General features: G+C 42.3%; 1 protein-coding gene and 1 pseudogene across 2 annotated transcripts in view; both read right to left on the bottom strand.

Annotated features, from left to right (window-relative positions):
- Window positions 1-21,075, bottom strand: part of CCNY (cyclin Y) — a 104,781-nt gene extending 83,706 nt beyond the window's left edge. The window contains exon 1 of the mRNA XM_080916686.1: window positions 20,449-21,075. Within this exon, the coding sequence (XP_080772812.1) occupies window positions 20,449-20,602 (154 nt within the window). The 5' untranslated portion in view covers window positions 20,603-21,075. The remainder of the gene's footprint in view (window positions 1-20,448) is intronic.
- LOC308420593 (large ribosomal subunit protein P1-like) lies at window positions 6,953-7,272 on the bottom strand (annotated as a pseudogene). The gene has a single exon. The product of its transcript is annotated as a large ribosomal subunit protein P1-like (transcript).
- Window positions 21,076-21,424: the final 349 nt, after the last annotated feature.

Here is a 21,424-nt window from a genome sequence, read left to right as displayed (position 1 = left end):
TAGAACCTAATTACAATGTATCTTGGATTACATTTAGTCCCCAAACAGCCATTCTTTGAATTGCCTACCTCAACTGTAGGTATGTGACCCATGTCACCTTTGTTATAAACAACTGAAAACTTTCTGGAATCTAGTATCGTCACAGACCAAAGCCTACGAATGTAATCAGATAATATCTGAGGGCACAACAAAATGTACAGACTTTTCTTGCTCTCACTGGAATACCAGCAGGTAACTTGAATTTGGGTTAGCAGGCCATGGTCACTCAGATTTGACCCAAAATAGATTAGTTCTTTGAAATGTGGTTTTACAGTGACACATGCACCAATACATTTCACAGCCATGCTGAGAACTATTCAGAGGGACAAAAGCTGCCTTTGCTTGAAATGACTAACCCTGTGTACTGTATGGAAATACCAACTGTCAATAAAAAGCTGACTGGCCAATGAGCTGAGGCATAATTAGAGGGTAAGTCAACCACTAGAAAGGATCCTGGGATAGAGACAGACCCAGGAAGGAGATTCACCCCAATTCTGAGGAAGATAGATGAAACTGAAGTGGGAAGACCAATCACATGACGTGACTTAGCATAGAATAAATAGGGTAACTGAGTTACAAGCTAGCAAAACAAACCAGAGCTCTTGGCCTAGGCAATTATTCAAAATAATTCAATTCATTCTCAGAGTTGTTATTTCATGAACTTGGATGTGGGTGGAAAAAGCCCATGGCTATACAGTCCCTCCCCAAGCAAAACACCATACATGGGATAAAGTCAATTTTGCTTCCAGCAAAGCGATTTTATTTTTATTTTTATTTCCCTATGGTTATTCAAAAGTGCATCCTGGTCCTGTCATTTTATCCAGACTGTTAAGGCTACAAGGCCCCTTCAAAACTGAGGTTAATGTCAGAATTAACTAATGGGTACAGTACCTGTTAGCAAGGATTAGAACACCAAAAAGTCAATCTGCCCCAAAACCAGCTGTCATGTGAGAATCATAAAGCTGTACCAGCACAACCCTATGGCTCTCACAGAACCATACACTGCTCTGGACTCTGGGAACAACACAAAACATGGTACAGGCGCTGACACCCAGTCTGAACCTGTTGTATGAGCTCAGGAATGCACACTGTGAGGGGAAAGCTCTCACTCCTGTGGTTGTTCTCTCTCCTGCACGCCACTGCATGTGCACACCACACAGAAGCAACACAAACATAAATGGAAATCTTTTACATTTAACCAATCACCCTGAGTTGCCTATGTTTTCAATCAAGTGAGTACTTTTAAACACTTAAATTATCAAGCTTTTCATAGAGATAGGAAAACTGCAAATGTTAAGAAGGCAGTTGGGAAATGAATTTATTCCTGAGTCACCTTTCAGGTTTCTCAAAGTGCAAAAATTAATGAACTAAAAGTAAGCAGAAAACCAAAACACAATTCAGACAGTCTCTACGAGAAAGAGCAGCAGAATCTAGCAAGCAGCAGATACTGCACACATCCCCAGAAGTCGGGAACACTGTTCTGTGAGGGTGCTCTGCTCCAGCTAATGGAACAATATGGCATACCAAGTACATGGGGCCTAGAAGCAAAAAACAGGCATGCAAACAACGAAGGCTGTGGAAAACCCAGTTCACATCTGCCCGCCACTCATAACCCTGTTTCCACACCAACTGTTCTCTTAAAGGATGGCACACATTACCCGGCTGGCACTTCTGCCACCTAAACTCAACGACTTTAGCAAATGTAAATGTGCTAAAGGTACAGTTCAGAGTGGGCTGCCTCTTCATGAGAACCAGGGAACAGATCTGGGGTGAAACAGAGGTGTGAATGAATATTCCACGAGGCTTTGAGACCACCACCTTTTCTATAAACTCTTGCATATACTGTATATACGGTAGATGTGTATGCAACATGGGCAGATACAGCAGAAGGTGAACAAAGTTAGAAACAGATGAATCTATTATCTGAAGAAGTTCAACATAACTATTTGAAATTGAGAATAGAAAATGGGAGGAGAAAGGTATGAGGGCAAATATGCACTGAGAAGATGAACACTGCAGGCTTTGGAGACAGGAGGAAATCATGAGCTAAGGACATAGGCAGACTATAGAATCTGGAAAAGGCAAGAAAACAGACTTCCCAGCATCACTCACAAAAGCAAGTGTGTATGCACACATAAGCGTGCACTTTTAGTCTAATGATACCCAGGGCAGATTTCTAAACTGCAGGGGTTTAAGATAACAGGTCTGTCTTGTGTTGAACTAAGAATGCAGTAATAAGACCAACTTAGCTGTTTCCCGGGCCAAGGTACTCATTTACAGCCAGCACCAACCAGTGCATAAAATCTCAAAGCCACCGAACTGCTGATACGGATATACACATCCCTATTTAGTGTTCTCAGTAAGAAAAGCTACAGCCTAAGCTCCACAGAACTGCTGGCTCCCAAAAGCATGAGGAACCCATGGATATTAGTCAGGCTGCATTCCAAAATCTCAGAGAACCACTACAAAGCACATAAGCTGTGTAGCCCTGGACACCAACCAGGTCTTACTGGCTTGAGATGACTCAGGTCCATAACCTAGGCAGAAGTGAGGACAAGACATGGAAGAGTCACATTTGATCTGGCTAATTTCTGGAAAGCTCTACTTGGACATAGAATATTCTATAACTGCTTCAAACAGATTCAAATGTGATTCATCTATCTATGGCTTAACTATTACTTTGAGGACCCTAGCAGCCAGTATACTTAGAATATAGAATTGAGTTTTATCTTTTAACCACAATACATTTTAAGCAATGGATAAATGTAGGTACAGAAGTATTTTAGGAACATGTGAGCATTCACCTGTCTTAAACACAGTTTTTTATTTTTCTGGATTCATTGCAGTGAGAAATCATCACTAGACAGTACCCTGTGAAAAGCCATTCTGTTGTCATTTTGCCTCAACCACATCTGTACCAAATAGAACCAGAACCAAGTCCTGCTCCATCTGGGCCTCCTGTGCATCCCTGTCCCCGTTTCCATACCACCCGTCCTACTAATGCCTTCTTGTGAGGGTTCAGTATGTCAGAAACAAGTCTGCACCTCTACGTCCATTGAGGCCTTATTCACAACAGCCAAGACATAAAACCAACCTAGTCTGTCACAACACTTCCCTGCAGCAACGTCTCCCTGACCAGACAACATGGCAAGGACAAAATAGAAGGGGGCTGAGAACTCCCCAAATCTGTCAAGCCAGGAGAGTGGTAGATCACATGTATGATCCCACCTGCTCTGAATGCTAAGTAAGGAGGATCTTGAGCTCTCCAGCCAGGCTAATACTGTGTTTTAGGCCAGGCTGAAGGGCCTCCTATATAGAATGTGCTAGAAAAACAACCAAAATACCTAAATCTAAACACACATTAATCCTCTAACTTGTTTTCCTAAACAACAAAGCAAAGATGTAGCACCAAGTGTATACACACAATTAATCCATTTTGACTGCAGTTTTTGACCTAATAGTACATTTCAAATGACAGTTTTAATGCATAGGAAGACAACAGAAAAACAAAAGCAGCAATAACTCAGGAAAGTTAACCAAAATTGTCTCCACATGCATTAATTCTGTAGAGGTAGTCCTAAAGTAACAACATATTTAAGTCTTTTTAACTCTGTCATTTCTACTGACCAGCATTGCTTTCACTTGGTAGCAAAAACACAAAAAATCTTTTTGAATTTCACAAACCATAGACTCTATGAACCTAAGTTTGTTCAACTATAAAATAAGGCAAGTGCTTTTTCAAATATGAAAAGCAAAAATCCAGATAGGTGACTCACACCTAGATCCCAGTAGCCAAATGAGGCAAGTTTGAAATACAGTCATTTCCAGGTTAGCCCAGGCCACAGTCAAACTCTTTCAAAGAAAGGGGAAAAGGAAAAAGGAAAAAAGTCTCCCTGTCATGAATAATTAAAGGAACCTGTGCAAACACTGTCTTCTAGCTGACAGTGACAGTCACTGCTCTCCTAGGCACTCAGCTTCAAAGGTTCCCCAACTGTAATTACCTATGTGCATTCTTCACAAACTTCGCTGTCTGTGGTATACTTGACACTGCTGACTTTTAGGAGGAAAACCCAATGACAGAAATCTTTGGGTGCAGCTGGGATTTTCCACCTTCCGAAGTCCTAAAGTCCAAAGCTCAACAATAAAGCAGATGTGTCTACTTAAACCTACCAACAATTGGACACCCCCTGAAGTAGCTTAGAAATCACCCATGAGGACATCTTAGCAAGCACTGAATGTAGGCAGTCACATTTCAAGGTTTCACCAAGAACACTCCCCAAAGTGGATTTACACCAACTTTACTGTGATGACAAAGAAACAAAACCTCCACTAGTGTGCTTGTGTCAACTTGCCGGCTCCCTACACTGTGTAGACTGCAGGGATTGGCAATGTCTGCTGACCTGTCTCACTGGCCCCAAAATCTAAGTTGCTTTTTTGTTGTTGTTTGGATAGAGAGAGAGAGAGACAGACAGACAGACAGACAGACACACACACACACACACCTGCCCTACCTGCACGTATGGATGTATACCATATGTGTGTCTAGTACTGAATGAGATCAGCACCCCCTGAAACTGGAGTTATGGATAGGTGTGAGTCACCATGTGGTGTGAAGCTGGGGACTGACCCCAGGTCCTCCGCATGAGCAAAGAAGTCCTCCTAGCCACTGAGCTGTCTCTTTAGCTCAGATCTGTTACTAAGGGGGTGGTTTCTTTAAATTGCAGTAATTATAAAGAGTTACAAGGCTAACTTACTAAAAACTCAAAACTTTTGAGGAAACACTGAAACTAAATCACATTTCAGGGACAGCATCTGCAGCCCAGAATACATTTATCTTGCCCTCTCTTCCCCCTTCTCAAAAAAACCAAAAATACCCCACAGAACCACATTTCACAGAAGTGAAAATGCATGCAGCCATAATAGTGCACACAATGTGAGTAAAGCTAATTTCCAGTCTGGTGCTACATATGGGAGCACACACCTGTGATTCCAGCATTTGCAAGTTGCAGGTACAAAGATTATAGTTTTGAGTACCTCGTTCCAAAGGGGTGGGGGATGCTGTAATATACAGGGGGGATAAAATAGTCATAAGAGACAAATGGAAAAAAGCAACTGGGAGGGAAAGGAGATGGGGAGGTTCAGGATCACGTGTGGGAAGGGACAGGACAGAGGGCCAGATGGTCATGAAAATAAATGGAAATCTGCAACTGACTGGGGTGGGGAGGTGAGGGGCATCTCCAGGAGGAGACAGAGACCTGGGATAAGGGAAGTGCCAAGGTTTCACAAGTCTACCAGGTCTGGCTCATGAAACTGGCAACATTTAATACTGATAAACTTAACATAATGTCATGGTCCTTACAGCTGTTCAATGTATGCTATACAGAATAACAAAAGAGTCTGTTGAGTGCAATAATCAGTATCAAATGCCTTAAGGAACATTATACATTCCTTGGCTTGCCTCGGAATCCAGGAAATCTTCCTATCTGAGCATGAACAGTTCTGGGATTAAAGATATAAAACACCATGCCCAGATATAAAACACAATTTGTCCTTGAACTTTCCAAGTGCTGAGATTATGCCAAAAACCTAGTAATATTATTTATATTCTTTTTTTAAAGATTTATTTATTTTATATATGAGTGCATTGCAGCTGTCTTTAGACACCAGAAGAGAGCATCAGATCCTATTACAAATGGTTGTGAGCCACCATGTGGTTGCTGGGAATTGAACTCAGGACCTCTGGAAGAAAGTGTGCCGTTAACGGCTGAGCCATCCCTCCAGCCCTTATATTCTTGTCTTATTTGAAAAAATTCAATCTCTGAAACCTTCCCAAGTTAGATTTGGTGATACATGCCTACAGTCCTTGCACTGTAGGGTCTGAGGAAGGAGTAAATGGTCAACTTGGGATGCATAAAGATTAAGGTCAACAAAGCTGCTTTATTAAAAATTGTTTAACTTTTTAGATTATAACGTAATTACATTATTTCTACCTTCTCCTCTCCCCTCCAAACCTTCCCATATTCTTGTTCTTGATCTTCTTCAAATTCATCCCCCCCCCCTTTTCATTAATTTTCCTTATTAGGACCTTTTTTATATTATATTATATATTTTTTCTTAAATATAATCTGCCATAATAATCCTAAGGGCCAAACATGGCACCCAGACCAACAGCTCTAATTGGACGTAAGATCCAATCAACTAGAGGGAAATCATGTCTGGTACTAGACACCTAGCCAACTACTCAGCTAGTAAGGTCATAGATCATAGAGAAGAAATTACAACCATCACTTTACTAAACATCATAATCCCTAACTATAGTTTAAACATTTATTCTTATATCCACAGATAAGAATAGTCCTCACTCCTAATTAATCACTTCTTGCAACAGAGACCATTACAGAAAACCACAACCAAACAAAATGCAGAGTAGAGGAGGCTAATCCCAGTAGATAGTCCTAGCAAAATCCTATCTCTGGGTAAAAGCAGGGCTCAAGCAGACGTGTCTGTGTGAACACTATATGCAGTTGCTGAGGGCGAAAGCAGTCTGGATGCCCACAAGCTAATGACGACCAACAGTGGTGCATACCATGATTTATATCAGCCTTGAAAAGTGAGTCCAGACAGCATTACACCTGAACCTGTCCCAAGAAGACAAAGACTGAGGTAGACAGTGTAATCAAACTCAAAGACAAGCATAAAAGTGTTGTGGTTAGCGGGTGGGGAGTGGGGAATGAAGAACCAGCGTTTCCTAACTGAGCAAGAATGGAAGTTTGAAAGATGACAAGCTCTAAACATGCTGTTAGCAATGGGTCAAAACAGTATGAATGCACTTATTACCAATGACCTACACACTCCGGCACTCATTTTTTGTTTTGTTTTGTTTTGTTCCAGGTTCAGCTCTTTATTGGACATGTTAGTCAAAAAGACCAAAGCTCATGTCATCTTCCAAGTCCTCGAATTCTTTTTTCTTTGCTTCCACTTTTTTCTCCTCAGCTGGGCAGCAGTGGTGGATGGAGCAGACCCACCAGCCCCTAATCGTAGAGAGGCTCCAAATGTTGACACTGGCCAGAGCCTTTGCAAACAAGCCTGGCCAGAAAGGCTCAACATTGACACCAGCTGCTTTAATGAGGGCATTGATCTCATCCTCTGTGGCCGTGACTATCGCCTCTTCATCTCGTTGTTGTGCAGGATGAGGGCAGAGTAAATGCAGGGGAGCTTAGAGACAGAAGCCATGTGGATGTGGTACACTGCCTACACGGTGCTAGTCACCAGATGAAGTGAAGCCTCACCCCAACTCGGCCTTAGCTTCCTTGAAGGACCGAGCACCTTGGCAGGAGTTGAGGTAAACTCAAGCACTCATTTTCATGGCATTTTTTACCACAAAAATGCAAATGAGCAACAAACAAAAAATAGCCATCTATAAGAATAGGTAGTGAGGCATGGGAGTTCAGTCACTGAAGTATTTGCACATAACCATGAAGACTTGAACTCAATATCCTACCCACAAACAAAACAAAACAGCCACGGTGGTTTGTAATCCTAACACTGGGAAACAGACACACACCTGGGGCTCACTGGCCAGCCAGCTTAGCTGGTAAGCTCTTGGCCAGTGGGAGATACCTGAGAAACAGCATCTGAAACCACAGTCTAGACTACAAATGGCATACATACACGTATGCACAGCACACAGGAGTGGGGAGAGCAACAAAGTCCCCAGTGATAACCAGAAGAGAGCATCAGATCCTATTACAATCAGATCCTACCAGTTAGTGGCAGGATTGGTGGAACCAGGGAAGACAGAACAGTAGGGGCAGAAAAGCCAAGTGACGGTCTCAAAGACGGCAGAGTAGAAGTCAGAGAGAGGACCTGCTCCACCACTGACCTGCATCTCCTCAGTTTCTTAGCATGCTCTGAGAAGTCACAAGTCACAGCTGACTGTGGGAAGACACTAGGTAATGTTTCTGTAACACAAGAAGCAGGTGCTTCTAGGAGGTCAGACCTGGATTACTTCCTACATGTTTAGAAGACAGATCCTCAGTCTGAATAAACAGGGAACGCAGGCCTCTTGATGTGATGTGACTCTTGCCACATTACTGACAAAATGTATGATGGAAATTCAATCCAGAGGAAATATCAGATAAATCCAAACTGAAGGTTGAAATAAGTGGCTCATGTTCCTCAAAATACCACGGTCAGGAAACACAACAACACTTGCCAAGTGTTCCATGAGCTCAGCACCTCCACTCATTTGAAGATGGCCTTGAACTCCTAAGCCTCCTGCCTCTACTCCCTGGGAGTCAGAAATTCATGCTTGTACCACTAGGGCCAACTTATATGGGCTGGGGACTGAAAGCCAGTAAATGCTGGCAAAGTGCTATGCCAACTGAGTTACCCAAGTCAACTATTAGACTTCTGTAAGTATTACTGACAGAATCTTAATTAACGTTTGTCACGGGCAGCCTCCACGACTGATAACAGTGTGTCTTCTGGTGTTCAGACTCAAACAGAATCATTTCCCGTGTGTCAGCAGACTCTGGACACATTTGAGTTTAGTTTATCTAAAGACTATGGCTTCCATTCGGGGATCTGTCTTGTTCTCTCAGGTAAACTGGTCTTGAAGATGCTGTATTACTAGTTGCAGAGGCCAATGTGGCAGGAAGTGATGCGTCACACAACCACTGGTGAACATCCGATGTGGGAACAACCCTGTGAGTCAATGTGGAAGCACAGAGTGGAGCCCTTGAGATAATGACAGCAGACAGCAACCTTCCATATTCAAGGTCCTGAACTAGAGTCCTGGCGGGTTACAGGGATCAGATGATGCTACACAGCTCGAAAACTAAGAAAAGCCTCTGGCTAATAACTTATTCAAACTAACATGGTTTGTGTGTGTTGGTTTTAAAAGCACTGAAATGGGTCACTTCTTGGTGATCTGAGCCATAATGTACAAACTGGTCAGAACAGGTGCAGCAGATCCAGTAACAAGTTCTGAAAAGAAACTTATTCTCTGGATTCCTGTCACACAGCTGACACTGCTGTGTGCTGTGCTGAGGAGCAACCCCTAAGGACACACTGTCTTGCTGGTAAACAGGGTCCCTAAGGCCCTTCAGCTAGGAACGCACTAACTCCATAAAGACTATTTTATTTCCTCATGCTCAATGAAATATAACATATTCAACTTGCAGTTCTAAGGACAATTATACTATGTCCTATCAGACACTTTGATCATTTTTCAACATCAAAAATACATAAATAAATAAATATATATATATATATATATATATATATATATATATATATATATAAAAGAAACAACTTTCCAATGTACACTAGTTATTTTGAAATCAATATCAGGGATAAAAAAAAAATCAATCAGAAACAAAGAAAACAATACAAAGAATCACCAAAATGAAGAACTTTGAAAAATCAAAATCAACAAGATAGGCAAAGAGTCAGACTGATACAGAGGAGGATGCTTGCAGTTAACCATCAGACTGAACACGGGGACCCCAATGAAGGAGCTAGAGAAAGGACTGAAGGAGCTGAAATGGTCTGTAACCCCATGGGAAGAACAAAATGATCAACTAACCAAACCCACAACAGCTCCCAGGGACTAAAACACCAACCAATGAGTTCACATGGAGAGATCCATGGCTCCAGGTGCATATGCAAGCAGAGGATAGCATTGTCTGGCATCAATGGGAGATGAGGCCTTTGGTCCAGTGAAGGCCCGTTTTCCCAGTGTAGGGGAATGCCAAGGTGCTGAGGTGGTGAGGTGGAGAGGGTGGCTGGGAGAGGGAGCACCTTCAGGGAGGCAATGGAGGGGGTTGGAGGGTGGGAATGTGGGAAAGGGATAACATTTGAAAGGTAAATGCAGAGAATATCCAAGGAGGAAAAAATAAAAAAATAAAAAGATAGGCAAACCCTTCCCCAAACTAAGAGACAAGACAGTATCAAGATAAAATCAGTAATGAAAAGGGAGACATAACAATTGACACTGAAGAAATTCAAAGAATCATTAGATATTACTTCAAAAGCCTGTGGTTCACAAAATTGGACTATCTTAACAAAATAGATTATTTTCTAGACAGATACCACTTACCAAAGTTAAATCAAGACCAGGTAAACTTATTTTAAAAGCCCCTTAACTCTCCCAACCAAAAAAAAAAAAAAAAAAAAAAAAAAGGCCAGGCCAGATGGATTTACCAGACTTTCAATGCCCCTTAAATGATTCCACAAAATGGAAACAGAAGAACAGTGCCAAGCTCATCATTCTGTAATGATGAGTCACCCTGATACATAAACCACACAAAGACTTTAACAGAGAACTTCAGACCAATTTGTCTTATGAACACTGATGCAGAAATATTCAATAAAATACTCAAAAACTGAATCCAGGACCACATGAAAAGACATCAACCATCAAGACCAAGAAGGTTTCATCCCAGGGATACAGGGATGGTTCAATATGTGAAAACCCATCAACATAATCCACCATGTAAACTGAAAAAAATCTCATGATAATCTCATTAGATGCTGAAAAAAAACCTTTGATAAAATCTAACACCCCTTCATGTTAAAGGTATTAAAGAAATTGGAGATATAGGGCACATACTTAAACATAACCAAAGCAACAGGCAGCAAGCCAATAGCCAACATCAAACTAAATGCAGAGAAACTTAAAGCATTTCCACAAAATCAGGGACAAGGCTGCCCACTCTCTCCATATCTATTCAATATAGAATCTGAAGTTGTGTCCAGAGCACTAAGACAACTTAAAGATATCAAGGGGATACAAATTGAAAAGGAAGAAGTCAAAGTATCAATATTTGTAGATGATATGATAATATACATAAGTGACCCCAAAAATTTTACCAGAGAACTCCTATAGCTGATAAACAAATTCAGCCAAGTGGGTGGATACAAAATTAACTCAACTCACAAGTGTTCCTCTACTCAAATGGAAAATGGGCTGAGAAAGAAATTAGGAAAACAACACCCTCTACAATGTCCACAGATAATATAAAATATCTTGGTGGAACTTTAACCAATTCAGTGAAAGATCTGTATATCAAGAATTTCAAATTCCTAAAGAAAGAAATTGAAGATATCAGATGAAAAGACCTCCCATGCTCTAGGACAACCATCTTGGGCTGGAGAGATGTCTCAGCAGTTAAGAGCACTGACTGCTCTTCCAGAAGTCCTGAGTTCAATTCCCAGCAACCACATGGTGGCTCGCAACCATCTGTAATGGGATCCGATGCCCTCTTCTGGTGTGTATGAAGATAGCAACCGTGTACTCGTATAAATAAAATAAATAAATCTTTAAAAAAAAAAAAAAGAATGGCCATCTCACCAAAAATAATCTATAGATTCAATGCAATCTGCATCAAAATTCCAACATAATTTTTATAGATCTTGAAGGAAAAACAAGAAACCCAGTACAGCCAAAACAATCCCTGACTCAACTTGTACTTCAGAGCAACAGAGATAAAAACTACATAGTATTGGTACAGAAACAGCCATGCTGATCAATGGAATCAAATCAAAGTCTCAGAAATAAACTACACACCTACGGATACTTAATTTTTGATAAAGAAGGTGAAAACCATATAATGGAAAAATGAAAGCACTTTCAACAAATGGTGCTGGACTAACTGGATGTCTCTATGTAGAAGAATGCTAATAGATCTGTATTTATCACCTTGCCAAAAAAAAAAGTCTAAGTAAATCAAGAACTTCAACATAAAACCAGAGAAATCTCAAAAAAGTAAAAGTGAGAAAAACCCTTGACCACACTGGTACAAGAGACAACTTCCTAAACAGAATGCCAATGGCTCAGGCTCTAAAATCTACAACGGGAAGATAAACGGGACCTCACAAAACTGCAAAACTTCTCTAAGGCAAAGGACACTGCCAAAAAAGACAATTGGCAGCCTACAGACTGGAAAAGGATCTTCACCAACCATACATATGAAAGAGGGCTAATATCCAAAACTTATAAAGACCTCAACAAGCTAGACACTAATAACACATTTTTTTTAAAAATGGGGTACATAACTAAACAAGAAATTCTCAACAGAGGAATCTCCAATGGCCAAGATGCACTTGAAGAAATGTTCAAAGTTCTTATTCAACAGAGAAAATGCAAATCAAAACAACTCTGAGGTTCCATCTTACACTCTTCAGAATGGTTAAGATCAAAAACACTAAAGACGACACATGCTGTGGAGAATGGAGAGCAAGAGGAACACTCCTCCACTGCTGGAAGGAGTGCACTTTGGAAATTAATTTGGTGTTTCCTCAGAAAACTAGGAATAGTTCTAACAAGATCCAACTATACCACTCCTGGGCACACACCCAAAAGATGCTCTACTATCTCACAAAGATGCTCTACTATCTCAACTATGTTTATAGCAGCTTTATTTATAATAGCAAAAAACTGGAAACAAATTAGATATCCCTCAACTGAAGAATGGATAAAGAAAACATGGTTCATCTACTCAATGGAATACTATTCAGCTATTAAAAACCAAGACATCATGAATTTTGCATGCAAATGAACAGAATTTGAGAATATCATCCTGAGTGAAGTAACCCAATCCTAAAAGGACATGGATGGTTATATACACACTTATAATTGGTATTATTAGCCATAAAACACAGGTACCATGTTAAACACTTCACAGACCCAAACAAGAGTAAGGCTCAAATGAAGAAGCTTAAAACTCATTTAGAAGGGGAAATAAAATAAGAGGCAGATAGAGAGAAAAGTGCGAGGGAGGGGGAATGGGAGGGGGATGGGGGATTTGGATCAGGTGTGGGAAGGACAGGAGAGATGGCCAGATGGCCATGAAAAAGAATGGAAGTCTGCCACCAACGAGGTCACGGAGGTTGAGGAACCTCCAGGTCTAGACAGAGACCTAGGATGAGGGAGGCCCTCAAGAATCAACAGGGGTGACTGTAGCTGTGACTCACTACATTGGGGATATGATACCTGAAGAGGCCACCTATAGGCAGACAGGAATCCCAGTGGAGTGATAGAGACACCAAGCCACCCACAAAACTTTCAACCCAAAATTTGCCTGGTCTACAAGTAACACAGGCATAGGGAAGGGAACAGAGATGGACTTGAGACGACCCATCCCATGGGTAAGCACCAATCCCTAACACTGCTAACGATACTCTGTTATGCATGCTAACAGGAGCATATTGTCCTCTAACAGACTACACCCAACAGCTGACTCAGACAGATGCAGACACCCACAGCCAAGCAGTGGATGGAGCTTGAGGGCTTTTATGGAACAAGAGGAAGAATTGCTGCCCTGAAGGGGACAGGAGCTTCACAGAAAGACCAAAGGGTCAACTAACCTGGACCCTTGGGGCTCTCAGAGACCAAACCACCAACCAAAGAACATACACGGGCTGGACCTAGGCCTCCCCACACATACATAGCAGATGTGCAGCTTGGTCTTCAAGTGGGTCTCACACAACTGGAATGGGGCAATCCCAAAAGCTGTTGTCTATATGGGATAGGTTTTTCTAGCTGGGCTGCCTTGTCTGGTCACAGGGGGAAAGGAATCCCATAGCCTTGTAGAGACCTGAAGTCCCAGGCCATGCAGATACTAGGGTTGGGCTCATCCCCACTCAGAGGAGAATGGTGGCATAAAGGAAGAATTTTGGGAGGGGGTGGCCTGGAGGGGGGCAGTAGCAGGATATAAACTGAATATGAAAAAAGTTTAAATTGAATATAAGAAGGAAAGAAGGGGAAGGGGGAGGAGGGAGAATTTAAGTGGAATCATCATATAACTGAGGCAGCTGTATCCCAACCAGACACCTCATGTTAAGTACCAAGAATGGTACTAGACCGGATGGCCAATGGGGTAGCATTACAGGCTATGGATATCATTCCTAGTTACCCTCCAAAACTTGACCCTTGAGTACAGAACACCACAAAAACCAAGTTGGCACCGACCTTGAATGTCTTCACCATTCAGCTGTGCCAATATCTGTAGGCGTATGAACTCCCATGTACAGTACATCCTACTCGCCCTTCAGCTAAGCCCACATCAGAAGAGTCTAGAACAGAAGTGACTTGCAATCCATCACTCACCAAAGACTGCCACAAGGCTTATGGAACACGGTGGCATGGTTAACTGTAACCACTAACCACCTTCAGTGTAACCCAGCTATATTTCCCTGGGTACCAGGGGCCAGCTGTGTAGCCTACGTCTGTGTCCATCATCCAGAGCAGAGGACAATGACTATGACTGAGGGACAAAACAATCACAAACCCTAGGCAACAGTTAGCAACAAAACCAGCCCGAGATTCTTCAGTACTAGTAGTACAACCAGGGGCTATCAAGCACTTAGCCAGAGGCATTACCACGGCTGCATTCCTCTTAGAAGTCTCTACACAATTCACTTTCACACCAAAACCATAGTTGAATTTTTTTTTATAGAAAAGTCTACTACAAAGTCAAAGTTAATATATAGAATGTAAACATCCTAATGAAGGTGAAGAAAGAGTATTCCAGGTTCTCCACGTCTGTATAAATGCTTGACAGCCCATGGTAAGAAAACAGTCATTCATGTGCAGCTAGCCAGGCCAGGGACTGATGGGAATTCCAAAGCTACCAAGAGACCTGACAGGCAGAATGGTGTGAGTTGTGAGACCAACACTTCTCAATTTTTATCAAGGAAGGGAGTTACAGCAACAAATCCAAGTCGTTTTCGGAGCTGAGCAACAGTGGATAATTTATTTTCTGAAGTTTCTGAAACTGTGGATCTAGCCAGACTCATTTCTAAAAGAAATGTTAGGGAATTTCTAACGACCTAATCAAGACTGGTAGAACTTGCACCCAAGGCCCCTCTCCAGGACAGCGAGCATTTAATATACAGCATTATTTATACCCCATTGTCTGAAGAAGATAAAATACAACCCTCCCTTTACTTCTATCTATCTCAACATGGCTGGCTCTGGGGAAGAATCAAAAGCCTGCTGAGGTGAACTCCACCCTGTTCCGGGCACCAGGGGAAGTTTTTCAACCCTGACTGACTATAGTGTTCATCACACTGGGACTTTGGAAAGAGTAAGAGGTGATTTCCATGTCCAACTCCAAACCCAGCTAGCTCCCCCCTCAGGACTCACCCTACCCAGTTCTATCTGAGGCATAAAAAGACATGGGAATTGCAAAAACAGTGGAGGTCAAAGAAGTACCTCACGAAATAACCTCACCCAAACCTTCTGCCTCTTGAATAGCAAGAATTCTAGTACAGTTTACATCTGCCTAGAAGGCTGAAGACTCTTTTATATTGAGATATTTTAACATTAAAATAAGAATGACCCATACTTACGGCTTAAATGCATATGACCTAGATAGTGCCTCATTCCTCTGGAAATATGAACCAGGACTACTGACTTTTGTTTCTAGTGAACACAGAGTTCCTACATCCCTATTATCTACTAGCCTGTCAAGATCCCTCAACAAACACCTAAGGAATCACTTAGATTCCACAGTCAATCTTTAAAGATTATAGTCTTAAAAACCAACCAAAGTCCTATATATAACTATTGTAAAGAAAGTGAACTTTGACTATTTTTTTGAAAAGCCCACCTCATGGTCTGGGATACCTTAACTTTCTATGTGCCTCTTTCTCTTAATCCTCATGTTTAAATACTATAAAATATCTTTAGTAAGACTTCCATCTTGCTTTCTGGTTAGTCCTAAAATTCTTTCAGAAATTTCAGTTTACCCTGAGTTGAAGAACCTAAAGGATTTGGGGAACTCAGGAGCCTGCTACAAGGCCAAATGGTACCTATGCCTCTCTCCCCATCACCCTTGACATATATATCTAGACAGACTCTGGTCCCAGGTTTCTAGCTCCTCTCCCTAGGGATGGTTCAAACACAGCTGGTTGTAGCTCTTTGAACATATTTTACATTTAACACAAGAAATCAGATACTGGTGCCAGGTTCCTAATGCTATGCTTATCAAGTGCTTTAAGTTTATTATCAGCCTCATTTTGGTCCTGAGTGTCTTTACTGGCTTTAAGCAAAGCATTTTCAGAAGCATCAGAACATGATGTCAACTGTGAAGTGACTACTATTCACTTTGTACATTTTTACAGCTTAAGGGAATCACTTTCAAACACAAGTCATATAATTGATCTTCATTAAGAAAATGAGTTTTTGTTTCTTTCTACCCCATAACTTAACAGTTTCAAAGCAAACTTGGTGTTTCGCTATATTCTGAAATATGCATATCTAGGCTTTCTACTTCTTTTCATTTTTATTAAAACCCTTTTTATTGTAAATAAACAAACCAGGGAGCTAGATTAATGCACCCACTCAAGCAAGCACCTACCCAGACCCAAATCTATGTTTCAAAGAAATTCTATATAATTAAATAGTCATTCTGAAGCTAGGGCTTTGCTTTACATTTTGTATTTGTACTACCGTTGCATTTTTACACACTTACTCACTTTGTAGGTGTGTGTCTTGCCATGACTCCTGTGTTCTAAACCAGCATTCCATCCATCCTCATTCATCTTTAAAACCGTTAGACTAGCCCCATCCTTACACTTACACTCAGAGCCGTGTTGGAAACAGAATTGAGAGCAACTGTGACTTTCCCCATCAATGTTAAGTAGTCTTTTTTCATGAAAGATAACTCCAAGGAGTTGGTTAAACTGCCCACAACTTTCAAAACCACACATAAGCTCACACTAGTATCAAGAATTAATTAGCAAGTTCCCAATGGGCATCAAAGAACCCTATATACCTTAATGCAAGTTACTGACATGCCAGGAACAAATGCCGCCCCTTTCTATGTTTGGTGTGTGGTGGAGAAATACATATGTCTGCCATTTAAAGAAACTCAGTCTGGAAGTGTGGTGAACAAACTAGCAGTTGCCTGGAATGATTTTCAAGATAGAAAAAAAGACAGTGCAAGAAGTCTTGACATGTAATTTTAAAAATTCACTAATAATTTGAAAATATAAGTTGTCCCTCAGTAGCTGCAGGTGACTGTTCCAGGATTCTGTTAGATATCAGATATTAGATATGTTAGATATCTGCAGGTACTCAAGTCCCTCCAAGAAATGGCCAAGAGTTTGCACATAACTGACACACATCCTCTGTACACAGAGATGCTCTCTGGATTACTTACAACACTGAATGTAACTGTTATTTAGATAGTTATTAGCATGTTTGCCAAACAGACACAAAACAAGTTTACACGTATTCAATACAGATATAATTGTTTAAAAGTATTTGTGGTCTGCATATACGGAACACAAGATACCGAAGACCAACCATAACAGAGAAATTGAAATATTCAGACATAGATATAAAAAGACACACAGTGAATCTACACACACCTTTACCTAAATCCGTTGCCACTACATGATTCAATACCAAAATAACCCTAGAGCAGCAGGTTGCACTGCCCCAGCCCAGCTGCACCTTAGAATTATTTGAAAACTTTTAAATAATCCTATTAATACTATTGAATAGGCTTGTATTTCTGCTCTCAATAACACCAATGCTGAAAACTTCTGGTTAGATAAATTCTTGATGCATCTGTTGAACTTAGGATGCAAAATACTAATTTTATGGCAAATTAGTATTTAGAGGTCCGAACTAGCATGGTCATAAAAGACGGACTTCAGAGGACCCTGCAGCCTCCACTACAAACCTTGCTACCAGCTTCATGCTCTAAACTGCCCTAACTCTGAAGAACAAGTTTGTGGTCATCTAGAGGGTTTGTTTTTTGTTTTGTTTTTTCAAAAAAAAAAAAAAAGGCCTCACAAATGAACTTAGGTGTATCTTAGAGCATGTCTTAGTTAGGTTTTCTACTGTTGAGATGAATCAACATGAGCAAAGACCAAGTTGGGGAGGAAAGGGGTTTTATGGGTGACACTTCCAGATTATAGTTCATCACTGGAGGAAGTCAGGACAGAAACTCAAACACAGCAAGAACCTGGAGACAGGAGCTGATGCAGAGGCCATAGACGGTGCTGCTTACATAGCTTGCTCAGTCCACTTTCTTATAGAATCCAGGAGCAGCTCACGGATGATTTTAGTCTGGGCCCTCCCCACAGTGATCACTAATTGAGAAGAGAATGCCTGACAGCTGGATCTCATGAAGGCATTTCCACAACTGAGAAACTAAGACAAAGCCCTAGTGCCAAACAGCTGATGACAATCCATTTCTCTACTATCGTGCATGGTGATATTAAATCCAGTTGTCTGAAATGTGAATATTGGGGGGGGGTGTCTCTAATCTCTCACTTAAAACAAAACCTACACCAAATATAGGCAAGGAAAAATATTTCTGCAATTTAAAACAAAATGGTTTCTGTAATAAATATATCGCATAAGTTGGTGCATGAAAAGAAATCTCATGATTACCTCAACAAATTCAGCAAAATCTAACCCTTCATAATTAAAGTTCTGGAGAAACTAGGAATAGAAAGAACTTATCATCATAATAAAAAGCCATATATAACAAATCCATACCCAACATTATACTAAGGGGTAGGAGGGACAGGATTGAAAGCATTTCCAATAAAATAAGGAATAAGGCAAAAGTGTCCATTTCTACTCCTTACTCAATATTATTCCTTCTGCTTTAGGTAGGACAATCTGATGAAAGAAAGATAAAAGATAGAAGTGGGAAAGAAATAAATCATAGTAACTATAATCTATGCATAAGAGACCCAAAAGACCACCAGAAAAAAAATATTAGAGCTAATATAAAATACTTTCAGCAAAGACACAATACAAACACAATATATAAAAATTAGTAGCTTCCTAGATACCAATAAAGAACATGTTGAGGAAGAAATCAGAAAATAATTCCATTAACAATTAATTCAAAAACAAACATACAAAAACCTTTCAATAAAGCTAGCCAAAGAAGGTATGAAAACAGAGGAGAGTGGGAGATGGAGGGGATACGTCAAGTACCTTATATACTTGCATGAAATTGGCCTAATGGAAACCTGTGTAGTAAAATTAGTTATTAAAGTAGTCTTTGATGCTTTTTGCTTGTCAACACTGTTAGCAATCTTCTACAATGAACTGGTTCATTTCTTCACTCTTCACTTTAAAATCGTTTTATTATGTGTTTAGGAGTTCTTACTTCAATATTCTTCTACATGTTTTTAAATGTGTAGCTGCAGTTCAAACCCACCTAAAGAAAAGACCAAGCTGATGAATACATAATAACACTAGAGGAGCTGGAGAGATGGTTAGGAATGCTTCTTCTTCTTCCCTAGGACCCCAGATAGGTTCCCAGCACAACCACCTGTAACTTAGATGGAGGATACACCACCTTCCTCTCATCTCAACCGCACACACGGGTAACACATTCTCGAGCTTGCACACCCGCGCGCACGCACACACAGACACACACACAAATAAATCTTAAATAACACTAAAAAAATCACATAGTGCCAGAATTTACTATAAACTGTGAGTAACCTTAGGATGCTCACTTAATAAAGCTGCTGTCCTTAAAATACTGACACTGTGTAGACAAGAAACGACAAAGGCAACAAGAATGAATCAATACCAGGTATCAATTCACTCACATAAGAAAAATTACAAGTGAATTTAACTAGATTATTTCTGTGAGGCTTTCCATAAAAACAACAAAAACAAAAACAAGGCCTAAAGATATATTTCCAACTGAATCTTTCAAGTTGGAAAATCATATAAACTGTATCTTATGCCCAATGTACAATATGAGTTTGATTACAAAACAATACTGAGAAAGATACTGCAAAACCAGTTACTAGGTGCAATAATGCCTCCTTTAACTTTTTTTCAAATACACAAGTCACCCAGGTATTTTCTTTTTTAAACATTCTGAGGTGAACCTTTCTCCTCTGCCCTGTAACCAGACAAGTATGTGTCTGTGTGCAGTGTGTCTGTGCGCAGGACTGCATATACTCGCGTAGTACATATGTATACTTTTGTGCACGGACAGTCACAAGCATACTCGTTTGGGCCTGGTTTAGTTTTTAATGGGAAAAAGGGGTAGAGTTGTCTGGGGAAACGCAGGCCAACTCCAGTCAGGTAAAGAACACTGTCACAATCCCCTTCCTTTTGGAAAGAGCAAATACCACCGCCATCCTAAACGTAACTGGCAACATCCCAAAAGCACACTGCCTGGGGCCTCCCATGTCATCTTTGGGGAGCACACGCATGTAGACGCACCCCAGTACACGCATGCCACACGCCCTCCCTGGACCCACAGGACCTCCCCGGCCGTGGCTAGCAAAATTTCCACCATTCCCTGGCAGCCCAGCCCCGGGGCAGCGGAGTCTCGAGGCTCCAAGTCCTTCAGGGAGGGGAGGAGAGGGGAGGGATAGGCCGAGGCGGAGGCGGGCGCCGCTCACCGTCTATGTTTTCCCGGTCGCTGATGTGCTGCAGATTGCAGCCGGTGTCCTCGCGGCTGAGGTCCGTGTCCGGGCGGTAGGACTCCAGCCGCGAGTGCGCATTCCTCCGGAGCTTGGGGCTGGACGACACGCAGCACGAAGTTGTGTTCCCCATCGCTGACCGCCGGGGCTGGTAGTCCCGGGGCGCGGGCGCAGGCTCGGGCGCAAAGGCAGGCCGCCCGCGCCCCGTGGAGGGCGGAAACCGCGCCGAGCCCGGGTCAGCAGCGACGGCGGCGGCGAGGCCGAGCCATGGACGGCGGCGACGAGAGGGCGGCTACGGCGACCGACAGACGGCGGCCACGGCTGCTCCGGCCTCAGCCCCTGGTTGGTGGCGGAGAAGCCCGAGTCCGCGACTGCGGCCCCACGCAGAGCTCACCCTGCCGCGGCCATGGCGGGCGGCGCCGCGTAGGCCGCCTCCCACCGCGCTCTTTTTTTTTTTTTTTTTTTTTTTTTTTTTCAGCGCCCGGCTCCCAGCCGCGATTTCCGCAAGCGGTTCCGGTTCACACCGGGGACACGCTGGGTGCGCGCGGATACGCCGGCCGGCCGGACCGCAGGAGCCGGAGAGCCCGCGGCGTTGCACGGCGGAAGGCGGCGTGCGGGCTCCGGTTGGCGAGCCCCGCCCCACGCCTGCCCGCGTCGGGCCCGCCCCCTCCTTGGCCCCGCCCCTCCCGGGGCCCCGCCCCACGCCGGCTTGCTGGGTTTCCACCTTTCCGCTGTGCCGCGCCCGCTGCGCGCAGCCCCGCTCCCTCTCGCTGCTCTGGAAGCAGATTCCTCGGGCATGAAAGCGCGCAGTAGCCGGGCACCCTGTCTGAAAGTCTTCGCCGTCTAGACGCCAATGCCTCTCTCTGCTCTTCCGCTCTCAAGTCGCAGTGGCAGGAAGTAGACAGTGGCCCCAGGAGCCACGAGGGGGCGCGCACTGGAGGGGGTCTTATTGCAG

The sequence above is a fragment of the Micromys minutus genome (assembly GCF_963924665.1).
Source record: "Micromys minutus genome assembly, chromosome: 5".
In the NCBI taxonomy this organism is placed as follows: Eukaryota; Metazoa; Chordata; class Mammalia; order Rodentia; family Muridae; genus Micromys; species Micromys minutus.
The sequence above is the reverse complement of the archived record's forward strand: the minus strand, read 5'-3'. Positions and strand labels throughout refer to the sequence as shown.